Source organism: Lucilia cuprina, chromosome 4, assembly GCF_022045245.1.
Source record: "Lucilia cuprina isolate Lc7/37 chromosome 4, ASM2204524v1, whole genome shotgun sequence".
Lineage (NCBI taxonomy): Eukaryota > Metazoa > Arthropoda > Insecta > Diptera > Calliphoridae > Lucilia > Lucilia cuprina.
This window is the reverse complement of record NC_060952.1, coordinates 26,012,746-26,028,352: the sequence shown is the minus strand read 5'-3', so window position 1 is coordinate 26,028,352 and position 15,607 is coordinate 26,012,746. Positions and strand designations below refer to the sequence as shown.

Genomic DNA, 15,607 nt, shown 5'->3' with positions numbered 1-15,607 from the left:
GGTTCAACTGTTACCGACTGGTACTAAAATTCCAGGCCAAAAAACACCGTGTATACACAGGCATGTGATATTTTCAACGTGTTTAAGCCACCAGACAGAAGTTACCTTTGCTCTGGCCTGGACGACAAACAATACAAACGGTTGATCGTCGTCTAGTGTAAAAAAATTCTATACAATTCAAATATATATAAAAAAACTAAAGAAATATACAAAAGAATTTCAGAGCTTCACACAAAAATTTCTTAAAAATTAAAGAAAAAAAATTTAATAAATATTTTTTCAAAGAAAAATATATTTTAAGCAAAACAAGAAAATTAGTGTGAAGAGAGAGTGTGTCTAAGTGAACTGAAATTAAAAAAAAAAAATATTTAAAAAGAAAATTTCTTATTTTCAACAAAACAACAAAATTCGAGAAAAAAATCTACCAAAAACTGCAGTGGAAACATTAATAATTCATAAAAAGTTCATAAAGAAAAATTAATTTAAATTAAAGTGTTAATTTTATAGAAAAAAAATTAACAAGAAAAAAACAAGAAATTTTAATTTTTTTCAACTTTAATTTTTCGCAAGTTTTGACAGTGGCGTCCAACGAGTCAAATCCTAACGCCGCCACAGGCAGTGGCACGGGTGAAACGGCCGCTTTATTTTCGAAATTCAAAAGTTTTTCTATCGGCAGTGGTCCCAATTCACCACAACGAGTTGTATCAAATCTACGCGGTTTTATAACAAATCGTCTAAGTAATATATCCACAAACGATACAGGTATGTAGTGAACAAAATAACACCACCGAATTATATAATATTTTCTTAAAAAAAAATCGTTAAAACATTGCTTAACAAAGAAAAACTAAAAAAAGGACGAAAAATCTATAGAATTTAAATTTTTAATGACCTCTTATACCAACTAGAAAAAATGTGTGTATACTTCCATATAAAAAATGCTTAACTACGATATAACCAAATACATAGGTATATAAGCAAATATATAATGCATACATTTATATGTGAATGTATGTATATGTATACTAGATATATACAATAACATTTGATTTACTTTGGACTTGTATATAATGAAACAAACAACAAAATGGAATTTCAAATAAAAAAAATCCATTTTTCACTGTATCATTTTTAGTACCTATTCAGCTATTTGAAACAGCTATTCAGCAATGTTTTTGCTTGTATATAGTCTGTAATCAGCTGAGTACCTATGGATTTTTTTGGCATTGAAACATTAAGTCTCAATTTCTGCCCTGTCAGTTTTTATACATTTGCTGATATTTTTTAGGTTCCTTTTTAAAACCTCTTTCTCGTTTAGTGTTAAACTTGTGCTTAAAATACTTATGTAATATTTATTTGAAAAATTTTCATTTCATTTTATAGGATTTAGCCTCATTTCCAAAAATTTTTAAATATTCTTTTCAAAGTTTAATGAGTTTTCGTTACAAAATTTACAAGTCGATTGTTTAGTAAAGGTTTTTAGTTTTTAAAACAATTTTAACAAAAAAAAAAAAAATAACAAAACTTATAAAAAAGGATATATATGACAAACTGCTATAAACCAAAAAAGATATTACAACAGAATATTTTATTTTAAGAAATTTCATATTTTGTTTAAAAAAATATTAAAACTTATTATATTACAAGTTGTGTTTTAGTATACTCTATAACTCCAACAAATTTTATTGAAATATCTCTATTAATTTTGAAATTTGTCATATATCCTTTATTATGTAGTTTACAAAATGTTTATAAAAAAGGTTTTTTTAGTTATTAAAGTTACAAGAGTTTTTTTTAATTGTGAGTTAGTAATCTTTATAAGCTTACGAAATTTCATTAAAAATTCTCTATTAACTTAGAAGCCCTCCATATATCGTTTTATGAAATATCTTTATTAATTTTGAAATTTGCAATATATCCTTTCTTATTAAAATAGTTTTTTAGTTATTTAAATATCAGATTTTTTTAAGTCGTGCTTTGGTAACTTTTATAAGCTAACGAAATTTCATTAAAAAATCATATACTTTTATGAAATGTAGACAGTTTTTACCAGCATTGTGGTTTTAATGTCAAATTTAGATTTAAATTAAATAAAAGCTTTTATTAAAGGGTATTAATTTATTTATTTATTCAAATATATCCTTGATTTGTTTATCCAAAATGTAAAATTTTAAAAATTTTTTAGAACACATATTTTATTCTCTTTTTCTTAACCAAGTTTTATTAGAAATATTTTTATTAGCTTAGAAGATGCCTATTTACCTTTGTTTCTGTAGTATTAAAAAAACAGCAGAAATTTGGCAAAATAATTCTCTTAAAAGTCGTGCCTTAGTTACTTTTATAAGCTCTCGAAATTTCATTAAAAATTCCGTATTTACTTAGAATCCATAAAATTTTTATAAATAACTTGCTTTTAATAGCAAAAGTCTTCTTTGTCTTAATCAAGTTTTATTGCAATTATTTCTATTGGCTTATATCCTTTTTTCTGTAGTATTATAATTGATTACATAAATACTTTTTCAGATGTTCAAAAATGAAATAAATATTTTATTCCTATTAAAAAACAGCAGAAATTTGGCAAAATAATTCTCTTAAAAGTAATGCCTTAGTAACCTTCATAAGCTCACGAAATTTCACTAAAAATTCCCTATAAACTTAGAAGCCCTGCATATATCCTTTTATAAAATCTATAACATTTTTATAAATAACTTGATTTTAATAGCAAAATTGTAAAAAATTAAATAAATCAAAATTTTATAGTAAATAAATTATTTACAAAAATAATTTCTTGATGAATTTTTGAAAAAATTTTATGACACATGTCATATTTTAGTGTCTTTTTGACTTAATAAAGTTTTATTAGAAATATTTTCATTGGCTTAGAAGTTGCCCATATATCCTTTTTTTCTGTAGTATTAGAATTGATTACATAAATACTTTTTCAGTTGTTAAAAAATGAAATAAATATTTTGTTTCTATTAAAAAACAGCAGAAATTTTATAAAAAGAAATCTCTTTAAAGTCGTGCCTTAGTAATCTGTAGTAAACTTAGTAGCCCTCCATATGTCCTTTTATGAAATGCATAATGAATATCAGATAAACGATAACTAAGGGTGGTGAAAATAGGGGTAAATTTGAAAGTTTTATTAATTGTTTAAATCCTGTTAGAGTTTTAAATGAAAATTTATGGGTCTTAAGTCATAGTTTTTATGTTGCCATCTTTTATAAATATGTGGTTTTTAAATGTTACCAAAACTAGCTACATGTGCTAACCTAAACGAGTTTTATTTAATTTGCAATTTAAAGAGTCCATTGCAAAATATATTTTACAAGTTAAAAATTTCTGTATATCTAGAAGGCGTTATAACCTACTTTTCATATGAAATTCTAGGTGGGCTTAGGGTGACACGCCCATACAATATAAACGCAAATATTCGTATTTCAGAAAAAAATGATAACAGTTAGGGTTCACAAATTTGGTAAAAAAAAATATATAATAGTAAGAATCTAATCAATAGTCGCTCGAATTAATATCTGTCGAGAGAGAAATCAATTTGAACGCTCTTCTTACTCTGCCGACATATTAAACATTTGGATAACTGTGTATTGTTGTGATTACATAGAAGTAGTCTTATAACGTCTTATTTTGTTATATAAATACTTTTCACAGTCATTATTCAAAATCTCTGTGAAGCTATATATTTTATATGAATTTCGATAATTTTTCTAATTATTTGTTAGCAATTGTGGTAAGTACTTACAGCCCCAAAGACATTACCATGTTAAAAAATTACTTTTAACCCTTGATAATACCATTTTTTGCTAGATATACATTTTTACAGAAACAGGTGCTTGAGTAATTATTTTCAAAATATTCTCTGCATTCCATGAGTATTCATGACCTGAACTATCTTTGATTTATAGTTGTCCAATCTTAATTTAATTCATTATAATGAGTCATAAAATTTTCATAAAATAAAGCTGTTTACAGTTGTTCGAATTTTGTAAATTAAAACTCAAATAATTTTCAATTAAAACTAATTTTTAAACTTTTAAAATTGATGTCAAAATCACATACTTCACTGTAATTATATAAATATTTAAAAATGCAAAAATGCAATTCAATTAAGTCTTATTACAGTTATGAACTTGAAAGTCATAAATATTCAAACATATTTTTTTCTATATAATATTATTTTTCATCTTTAATCCATATAAATTAACAAATTAAAAGCTCATATATAATTCAATACGAACACGAATGTAAGTGTGTGTCAAACAAACATTATTATCTGTCACACAAATAATCCTTGAAACTAAAAACATTAATCAATTATTTATAAATTTACATTTGTTTCTACGAAATGACAAAATAAGCTTTTGAAAAAAAACTAGGTAAAACAACAACTTTAAATGTCAATATTATTATTTTAACAAAAAAAAAAAATGACAGTCAATGTGACAATTAAAATGACAAAAAAACACAACCGTATATTTTTATATTTTACCTTTTATTTTAAATAAGTTATAAATAAATATTATTTTTCTTCATTTATATCCAAAAACTAAGCAACTGTAGAGCGAGTAACTATGTAAATTTTATCTTTTTCCAAGTTGACATAACGATGACACATTTCACTGTCAAACCTTTTTCATTTTGTCTTTATGGTTAGAACTTTTTTTTTTTAATTTTAATAAATAAAAAATTTGGTTAAATTCATTTGTATAAGTGAAAAGTAGAATAAAACAATTTTTATTAATTAAGATGATGATGGTCTTTTTTTATTTTTTTCAACATAAAAACTTATTTTGTGGTTTTTTTAATCTAAAATATTAAAAACAAACTTTCCTGAAATTAATTACATTTGATACGTATCCACATTTATTTTCGTTTTTTTTATTTCCTTAATAAAGTTAAATTTAGTTTACCACAAAAAAGGGGATGATTAGACGATGTATGTTTTCTTAAGCAAATTTTATGAGCAAAAATCACTTAATTATATAATGACCAAGTTTTACTCTTGAGATGTTTAATTCTTAATTAGTTTTTTTTTTTTTTGAAGAACTATTATTTTTTCTTCTAAGTATATATCATTTCACATGAGGATTTATCCCTGGTGGATTAAGAGTTTTAAGGAAAAACGTTAAAATCAGCTACTAAACAGGCTATGCAATTTATAAAAACTAGGTCCCCAGTACTCTACTTAAGAGTTTGCTCTCAGTAAAAAATCATTAAAAAGTCTAAAGATAATTTCATATAGAATAGAACAAACTATTCGATAAACTGGTCAACAGACTAATACACAGCCTAATCAGCTCTCTAGTCCAAAATTTGAACAAGAGATTAGAGAATAAATTAATTCATATACTAGCCCATAGGGTAGTCGACCGTCTAATCAACAGACTCTTTAACAGACTAAGGGCGGGTTTCTTACTACTCAGTTAAACTAGGTTTAACTTGCTGTTATGTTAAACTCGGAACAAATTTAGGTGGACTTTAACCGATGATTGTGTTTTTCAGTTATGGATTTAAGTTCAGTTAACTTTGTCAGTACTGCCAACTTTTCACTCAAAAATATAAACAACGAACATCTGTTTTTTGCAAATAATACCTTTGTAAAATGAAAAATTTTAAATAAACATTTAAAACAATAATAAATAAAACAAAACAAATCAGAAAATTGCAATTAACTTAAAATATTAAGTTTTTGTTTTTCCGAAATCATTGTTTTATTATTTTTGATAATTGTGATTTCTCACTTTTAACTTAAGTTTAATTGACCAATAACACTCAGTTAAACTAAGATAATAAGTAACGTTACTGTTAACTAAAAAACACAAAACATGTATTTAACTAGGTTTAAACAAAGAATTTAGATTATCTTTATCTGAAAAACCCGCCCTAAGCAGTTTACAAACTCGATAGTAGATTGAATTTCTCGACATTCTAGTCCGAATTTCCGTCTAGTCAAACTAGTCCACTGACTTGTGGAAAGACTTGTTCATAGTGAAACAAAGGGACTAGCCCACAGGCTGTTTAAAAGACTTCTAAATGCTAGGTCCTTACAACTTTACTTAAAAGATTACTTCTAGTAAACTATCACTACAATATCAACAGAAAAATTTCATATACAAGTCAGCAGAATATTCCATAGACTGGTCAACATAAACTGATCAAGAGAGCAGTCAACAATTTAATACAATAGAACTGTCAATAGACCAGAAGTCCAACAGTCGATAGACCAGTCTAATGAAAAGTCAGTAAATAAGTAAATAAACAAATCAACAGATTTTTTAGCCCATGGAATAATTTATAGACTAGTTCATTGCCTAGTCCATACACTAGTCTATCTATAAGTAACTATTTAGTCAAAAAATGTTTAAATGTAATTTAGTTAGTACCTTTACATCTTAAAATGTACTATTTTTGAAAAAAATTTACTATCATTTCAAAATTTAGTTTTTTAGTTTAAAACTCTTCTTTTATTCATCACTAAATTATCTATCAAGAGATAGGTTTTATTTAAAAAATAACGCATTCAACCGGAAGATAAATTCCCGTAGATTCGATACGATGATCCATTTATCGTGGGATCGTGAGAATATTTTACTCTTTTACTTGTTGTACTTCCAGTTTATACTATTAAAACTTGAAATAAAAAAATTAATTTAATTACCTAAATAAATAAATTAAAAAATGGGTTTCAATCACTCATAAAAAAATTCATTCATTGTTAAAAAAAGGAAATTTAACTCTCTACTTCAAAAAATAATAAAAATTTCAGTAAATAAAAATAGATTGCTTGACACAAGAAAAGCTTTTGTTAACAAAAATAATCCTTTAACACTCGACACTTTTTTCCATCATCGTTGGAAGAAACAAGTGTATCTATAAAAATAAAACCCACTTGAGTTGAACAATCAAGTCACCCTCTTAAAAGCAAAATAACCCTGAACATATTTAACACACACACACATAGAGAATGTAAAAACAAAATTTTATCTTTTATACAAAACACATGATGGACCCAAAAAAAAATTGTAGCCAGAACATCATCATGTAAAAGGGGTGGCCATGCGTATTACAAAAACAAAAAGTTTTATTTTATTCTAAATATTTGAATGTTTGTTACATGTTGAGCATTTAGACAAATCCGAAAATATCTTATTTTGTTCAAATTTATCGAATTTCAGTAGTAGACTAACGTAGGCAAACGACTGAAAGAGGAATTGGCAAGGCAAAGCAAATGTTTTGAAATTTATGAGGGAGAAGGTTAAAGGTCTCTTAACTAGTGAGTGCTGTGCCCAATTGACAAATGAGTTGGAAAGCAATTTGTTAAGCCTGTTACATGAGTGTTGCTTGTTATTGCTGTTGCTGTGTATACGAAACTTAATGAGTAGAAGACATAATACTACTACTAAAAGTGGCAATAATAAGGATGACGATTATAATGATAAAGTGATGCGGTGAGGTGGTGAGGGGAACCTCACTACAACAAGCTAATAAATGTTGCAAACAATTATGTTTATTAGTCACAGTTCTAGGAATGCGGCTGGGATAAATGTAATTGAACAAGTGTTTCTTTCTTAGTTTTAACCATAAATGAGTTAAACTTATATATATGATAATTCTTGTTGGCAAGTAAAATAAGTATATATTTTTTTCTTATTTTCCACATTTTCTTTTAGTTTTTTACCTTTTGGTCTTTAGTAAGAAACTGATATACTATTTCCATTTGAAGTTGTAAATACCGGTTGGCACTTGACTCAATTCACTGACAACACTTTATTTTGCCACACTTTGGTATTTTTTAAGGCTTCGTGGTTGAACACATGTTTGAAAACAATTAACCTTAACATGTGCTAAGCTATTTTTATTTTAACTATTCATATTAAACAATGTTTCTTTAATTAACTAATCTAAACATGATGACTAGAATTAAAATGTATAACACTTTCCATACACATACACACACATGTACTCTTGCAACTTACACTGGGAAAAATGAATTGAAGTTTGTGGTAAAAAATGTATTAAATGAAAAATAAAAATTAAAAACTGTCAAAACATTTGATTTTATAACAAACATGCATATGTAGGTCATAGGTCAAAGTTTAAAATTCTTCCAAACGATTTGCAAATTTGTGTGTTTTATTTTTTAATTTTACAAAACCTGGAAGGGAACAATTGTTAGATTTTTGCTTCAAGTTAGATAATAATTAAACTATGAATTTGAATGAAATATTTCTAATTTATTCCTTAAAATTTTTAATATGACTTCTACTGGTAAAAAGTTAATTTTTTAAAATATATGTTTTATTTTGGTGCTGCGACCAAAAATATTTGTTCGAAATTGCCAACATCAAAAACTTTAAAAAACATATACATATACCCTTTTGGAACAGTTCAGGATCTTGTTCCTAGTTATAGATTTTTTTAAAAATTCATAAAATTGGGATCAATTTTATAAAGCTTCTTAGAGCTATATAAAATTGATCCTCGTTCTTTGAGAAGTTCATAAATAAATGATTTAAGTTAGACTTTGTTACTCTCGGAACTAGTTCTTGGAAATATATAGTATATTCTTTAAACCAAAAATAAATTTAACTTTAAATAGATTTTAATTAGGCCATTCCATCAATTAGTATACTACCAAAGTATGAGTAGAATCCAAGAAAATTTCATAAAATTACTTAAATATCAATAATATTCAATAGAACGTCATCGTTGGATCTTAATCATTTGAAGTTGAAATGTTTCCGTTTGCACCTGTTCAAAAAAATTTGTACCAACATGATTTTTAAAATATATTTTAACAATTTGCACAAAACAAAGTTTTTAAATATATTTTAAGAAGAATGATATTTCCAGAATAACATCACTTTCAGGATATTTGGATCTTATTTTGACTAGTGACAAAGAAAGAGCTCTAGAGTTTCACTGTCCTCTCCTCATGCTGAACATTCGTCTGAATCTGCATGCCCAAGTTTGTATATGTATGTGCTCTTAATCCTATATGTTCACTCAGAATTCGTACCATCATAGTAACTTCTGAATTGCTCATTTTGAGAAAATTACTTGTCTTGCTCTCATCAGGACCACGCAAAGGATATTTGAGGTTATGCCGTTTCATTATTCCAAGAGGCCTTATGGAATTCTCTCACCCAAAGGTATCATACAGCTTTATTTGCTTCGAATGGTTTTGCGTTTATCGGGATAATTACTTCGAGCTAAATTCCCTTATAAGCTGTTTATTTCGCCCTTTTGTAGCCGACTACTACCCCAGTTGCCTGTAACCTATATGATGAAAACCTTACCTTACATTCAGTTTAAGCTTTCTTACAATCCTATACTGTCTTTGATTTAATACCATCATTAGATATAGCCCTAGATGCCTTCTGGCAGTCGGTTAATGTGGGCAGCATATTTATTCTAATCCAATTTACACATTTCGGTATTTCACGGACTTCTGCTAAGTAACTTGTATTATAATTAGATGAAATGTGGTATATTAATATTTCAGGGTATTTAACGACGGTATGTAATCGCAATTGAAAGGTATGTAAATGAGTGCTATTCTCATTTACATACATGATTTACAAAATGGACTTAGTATGGAAAAAATACGTAATATTAAGATTACTAAAATATACGGTATACAATGGAAATTGAGCGATTATTTTGAAAAAAAAAAACTCAAATTCGTTTTTGTTGACTCCAAATCAATGAAATTAAAAATGAAATTCATCATATTACTGAAAGTTTCTGATTAAATTGAAAAATTTGCCGCTGTGTAAACTACGCACTATTTAAATTTAAAGAAAACCACTAACATTGCAATTTAAAGTAAATAGAAATTTCTAAGCTGACGCCATAGTAAATGTCGTCGTTGAAAATATCTTACGATTAGTGAATATATAAAAAAAAGATTAAATATTGATTTCAAGTGCAATTGGTCACATTATATTGGCAACAAAAACTAGGCTAATTGTATTTGTGTAGGTTAATTATATTTTAGAGCAAAGAACTTGGATATATATGCATAAGCACTCGTTAAAACTTAAAACGAAACAATAAATTCATTAACAAAACTTAGAAACCAAAAAGAAAGATACTTAATACACCTACAAAAAATGAATTTCTTTAGAAATTTTAAGAACATTTACGTTTTTAAAATAAAATAATTCATGAAAAATAAGTAAACAATAGAACATGTTCACATGGCAGGATTAGCACATACATCATCCATACACATTGAAAGAAAAATCCTTGTAATATGAAACTTTGTTTAAAAAATACAAGAAAAAAATCATATCAATGTATAAAATCAGCACGTAATTATTTACATTAGATTAGAGATAGCTCAAGTCTTCGTTTTGGATACAAAATGTTGAAATATAATCCCTAGAGATACATATGTATGTATGGGTGTGTGCGTGTGTAAATAAATGGTATTGTATTTTTAGAGCTTAAAACACTTTAAAGAATTTGGCTTTTATTTTTTTATTTTTTTTTTTTTTTTTTTTTTGGCATACAATCCCCAAAGGTATACTATGATTTATATTGATGGCAAAATATGAGCAAAATGGAACTGGAAGAGAAAGTGGAGGAAACATGTAATTTACTTTATTTATATTTAAGCAAAATGGAATCAGTAACTTTAAGTTTAGGTAAAGTTTTAGAAATTCTTCTGTAAAAATTAGTTCTAACACGAGTGAGTTTTCGTTCTCTGAAACATAATAATTCCAAAGTAATTCTAAAGAGTTTCAAGGACTAGTATCCAGTCACTTAAAAACTAATAAGAATATATAGTCCGATTGATAATTTCAAAAATCGACAAGGTTAAGTTGTGACGATTTTTGTAGAGATACTGGAATATATAATATAATTATGAATTTTACCGCACTATTTTAAGAATGCAGTTGTATTAAGGACAAGATGAATGGACGGACCTGGATAAGTTAGGATCGCAAGGTTTACATGAACACACATACGGACAAACCGACCCACAGGGTACAGATAAAAGAATGGACTGACTTCAACCATTTTCTATAGGCTTCGTCCTGGATGATAAGCCAATATCACAAGATTTACATAAACACATGGACAGACAGATAGACAGACCGACAGCCAGATGGATGGACGGACATAGCTTGATCAATTTAAATTGCAATTCAAAATTAATTAGAATGATTACAGACTAGAATTGACTAAAATGAGTTACAAAAAATAAAAAAAAAATCCATCAAGTCCAATATCGTGCTATTTATAAACATTTTGTACTCTAAATGAAAATAGTTTTGAAAATAAAGTCATGTTATATTCATACTATTTATTACAAAATTCATTCTAGTTATGTATTCTTTTTCTTGTATAAAGTAAAAGAAATATTACTAAGTATAGCATAATAATAGCACCGCATTTTTGCTTAATAGTTTTGCCATTAAATTTCCATTATATACAAGGCGTGATGTGAATGTGCAAAAAAATATGTTCGATTAAAGTTCTTATTTATACAAGGCCATAAAATCATTAAGTAGGCATGAAGATATACATATATTTAGAAAGCTTTGTGTATACATAACCGACTGGTATATTTCCCATAAATTTTCTTTTTGTTTCCATAAAATTTAATGTTCCTCTTATATGAGAAACACAAGCTGGTTAAATGAATTTCTTGAAAATATTTATGTTTGTGCATTTGTATGTTGTCTACTTTTAGGTGTTCTTAAGTTAATGCCTACTTTTAGTTGAAACATTATTTTTACTCGTCTTATTTTTTATATGTATATATTCCCTAAAGACCAGTTAATATTTGTTACAGTTATAACCCGGTTTATTTTAGAATATACGACTGTTATTATTAACTTTTGTTTTGAGCTAAAACTTAATAAACTGCTAGCGTAGATACTAAAAACTTTCAGTTAAAATGTGCCACCCTTAAAACTATACTATGAAAAATGTTAACATTTGCTGTATAACTAATAATGTTACGAGAAAAAAGCAAGCAATCATGTAGTTTGTAACACATTATTACAGGCAAACAATGTTGTTTGATTCTTATCTACAAAACAAATTCTAATATCAACCACTTTTCAAACGTACATATATACATATTTTGGGTGTATTGTTTGGTTTTTGTTTTACTTTTCTTGTAGCATCATTTATTATAAAACTCCCTTTTCTAATTCATTTGTATAGAGTATGACTTTTACTTTATTACCTTGGGTTGTCTTTATCATTTCCCCCTCTTATTTGCCGCTTTTGTTTTGACATAAAACCGCTATAAACTTATTGAGCTACAGTGTAATACAATCTTGTTTTCGCTTATTTTATACAAACGCCTTAAATGCTGCAACATGGACACAATGTTATTATATTTTTACTTTTTTTGTTGTTTTGATGCTGCTTTGTTGTTGATATCTGTAGGTTGTAATATATATTTATTGCCTTTGTTTTATGTATTCTATTTCAAAGACCTTTTGGCGCATTATGGGTACAGGAAAAAATATGATAATTTGTTTGAGAAAAAGTAAAGATGCTAAATTTTTGAATATGTGTGTCGCATATTGTATTACGCCTTAAGGTAGACTGTGTATATAGAAATGTCAATGAAGCCTTAAAGTAGTCTTTATATTTCTTAAGCTATTTATTTTAATGTCTATAGAAAAAGCTTGTTTAAAGTGAAAAAATAATTTAACAAAATGGTTTTTTATAGGAAGTGATAAACTATATATTAGTGTTAACATCTTCTAGTTGAAGTGAATTCTAAAATGTTCTAAATCTATATGTATATTTTCTCAGAATAATGCACAGAAAATATGACACACATTAAAAAATACAATATAGTAGAAAATTCTTTACTTTACCTTTGCTATTCTTATATGTTGAAAACTTTATAGCAAAAATGCACATACACTTATAGCGTATAAATTGAACAACCCTTATGATGTACTTTCACCTCAACACACAGCTCTAGACGGACCCATTTCATCATAAATAATAGACAATTTCTTTTTAAACTTATACTCGTAATGTTGATTTAACCAAATAAATTATTAATGTGTATTTTTGTTTGAAACAGACAACATATTAGAGAAATAATGTAAAAGCAACGGAAACGGAAAGATAATTTATCTTGTGAATTTTTGATTAAACAAACAGATGTTGAATGTGAAAAAAATCTTTCATAAAAATTATAATTGAAAATAAGCTTAAGTTTAGAATGTTGTTATTAAATCCAATTTCTTGCGATACTAATATTTCTAAGTTTAATATGGATTATTGATCTATGTAAAATTGATTGTATATTAAATTACTCACTGTTCTTTTAATTAGTGATCGTAATCACGCGATATTCATTGCAAAATACAAATACTCAGCATCTACTGATTTGTTTTTATAAATTTTAGAAAGAAATAGTTGTGGTAACCATAATTTAAAAGCAACATATTATGATTAAATTTGTGTCTGTGGTTCTAACATATAATGATTATTATTATCATCATTAAATATCATATTATGATTAAATACAGTTGTAATATTTCTATACAACAATATATATTTGGAATAAATATCATTATTATCCAATTCTCAATCGGTCTTGTACGATTGTATAGTAGTATGTCATAATTTTTTACATATTATTCAATAGTGTAGGCTTTCATATGGTTGGCCAGGCCCGACTACAGATTCTTACTTGTTTTACTATGAACTTGTTTTTGTTTCAAAAAATGTTTTTTAAAATATTTTTATGACATACAACGCAACAACGATACCACATCGATCGTGAATTGGACAAATAAATTTAAATTGTTTTAAAATCCTTAAAAAAACTTTACAATTGAATAAATATTTTATGATAAAAGTTAGTATCACTTGTTGGTTTTGTATATTTTGAAGTTTATGCATACAGTAATGAACACCGGATAGTGTGTTGGAAAATGTAACAATAAAACTAAATATTTTCCTATACTAAACTTAGAAAAGTTTGAAAAAATATAAGTATTCATGATTGTTCATAGAAACTGTACCCATAAGTTTGTAAATTTCTTTTTCTACTTCAACAAAACCTTGTCAAATTATTTAACATTTAAAATTGCCATGGGAATTTTAACATTATGTTTAGCTAGAATTTATTCAGAAATTTACTAATCCTAAATGTATATTAAATAACAATCAGTCATTTTTTTAGATTTTTTCATGCAAATGAATAAAAATTTTGTTCTTTTCCATTTTGTTGCCTACTTTTAAGGTATTACTAATTGAATTATTTTACTCTTGCCTACCTTTAGGCATTTCTAATTTAGTTATTTTATCGTCTAGTTTGTATTTCTTTCATTTAATCATATTGTTTATTCTTTGCAAAATTTTCTGTAATATTATTTTTTTAAAATAAAAGAATAATAATGTCACTTAAGAAAATTCTTTTATTCTATTTTCCTTTCAACAATGAATGTAAGTTATTTTTTAGTTTTTTTTTTACTTTTATGTTTGTGACATTTGCCTAACGAACAGAGTAGAAATACAATTTTATTTCCGTCTTTTTTGTTTGTTTTATTCTCAGAATTGAGAAATCCTGCTGAGTGAAAAATGAAAAATAATCTACAGCAGGTGTTTTCCCGTGTATGAAATAATAATAAATTGATGTTATAAATGAAAAATATAAGTATGACGGCTTGCTTTTAAATCAAATGAAAAATTGTGAAAGTTACTTATATGTATGTATGTATGTATGTATGTATGTATGTATGTATGTATGTATGTATGTATGTATGTATGTATGTATGTATGTATGTATGTATGTATGTATGTATGTATGTATGTATGTATGTATGTATGTAGTTGTATCAAAGGTGTTAGATATCATTACAATTTCGACTTACCTTACCTTTAATGTGGTTTCATCATTGAGTTACCAGGTGAACAGCAGATATGGAAAGAAAAAAATTAAAATTTTAAAGATGTGATTAACTGTAAAAATATTCTAGAATTTGTTTTTTACTTAAAGGTATGCTGTATACATAAAAATCAATAAACCCTTAAACTATGCTTTAAATAATTTAAACAGTAAATTAGTTTTAAATTTATTAATAACAACTTATTATTTGCACTTTCTGACTTAATTTTCGATGTCAATCCATATATTAGACTAGACTATAGACTAGACTATAGGCTAGACTATAGACTAGACTAGACTATATACTAGACTATAGACTAGACTATAGACTAGACTATAGACTAGACTATAGACTAGACTATAGACTAGACTATAGACTAGACTATAGACTAGACTATAGACTAGACTATAGACTAGATAATAGAGTCGACTATAGGCTAGACAACATACTAGATAATAGACTGGGCTAAACACTAGACTATAGAATAGACAAAAGACTAGATAATAGAGTCGACTATAAACTAGACAATACACTAGATAATAGACTAGACAATAGACTCGACAATAGACTAGATAATAGACTATACAATAAACTAGACTATAGATGAGAGTTAACTAGACTAGCCTCGACTATATACTAGACTAGTATAGACTAGACTACGATAAATCCATATATGAAACAAAGTAAAGTGAGGAAGCCTGGGTAGT

The 15,607-nt window shown here is 26.5% G+C and overlaps 3 protein-coding genes across 3 annotated transcripts in view; 2 read left to right on the top strand and 1 right to left on the bottom strand.

Moving 5' to 3' along the window:
- The window catches only part of LOC111681207 (DNA polymerase theta), a 213,196-nt gene that overhangs the window by 113,720 nt on the left and 83,869 nt on the right, over positions 1-15,607 (bottom strand). The window lies entirely within an intron of this gene.
- Positions 1-15,607, top strand: part of LOC111681257 (choline O-acetyltransferase) — a 74,919-nt gene that overhangs the window by 1,662 nt on the left and 57,650 nt on the right. Inside the window, exon 2 of the mRNA XM_046950415.1 lies at positions 493-762. Coding sequence (XP_046806371.1) covers positions 493-762 — 270 coding nt within the window. The remainder of the gene's footprint in view (positions 1-492; positions 763-15,607) is intronic.
- The window catches only part of LOC111681467 (vesicular acetylcholine transporter), a 28,848-nt gene continuing 13,874 nt past the window's right edge, over positions 634-15,607 (top strand). Inside the window, exon 1 of the mRNA XM_023443257.2 lies at positions 634-762. The gene's annotated coding sequence lies outside the window, so the exon portion shown is untranslated. The remainder of the gene's footprint in view (positions 763-15,607) is intronic.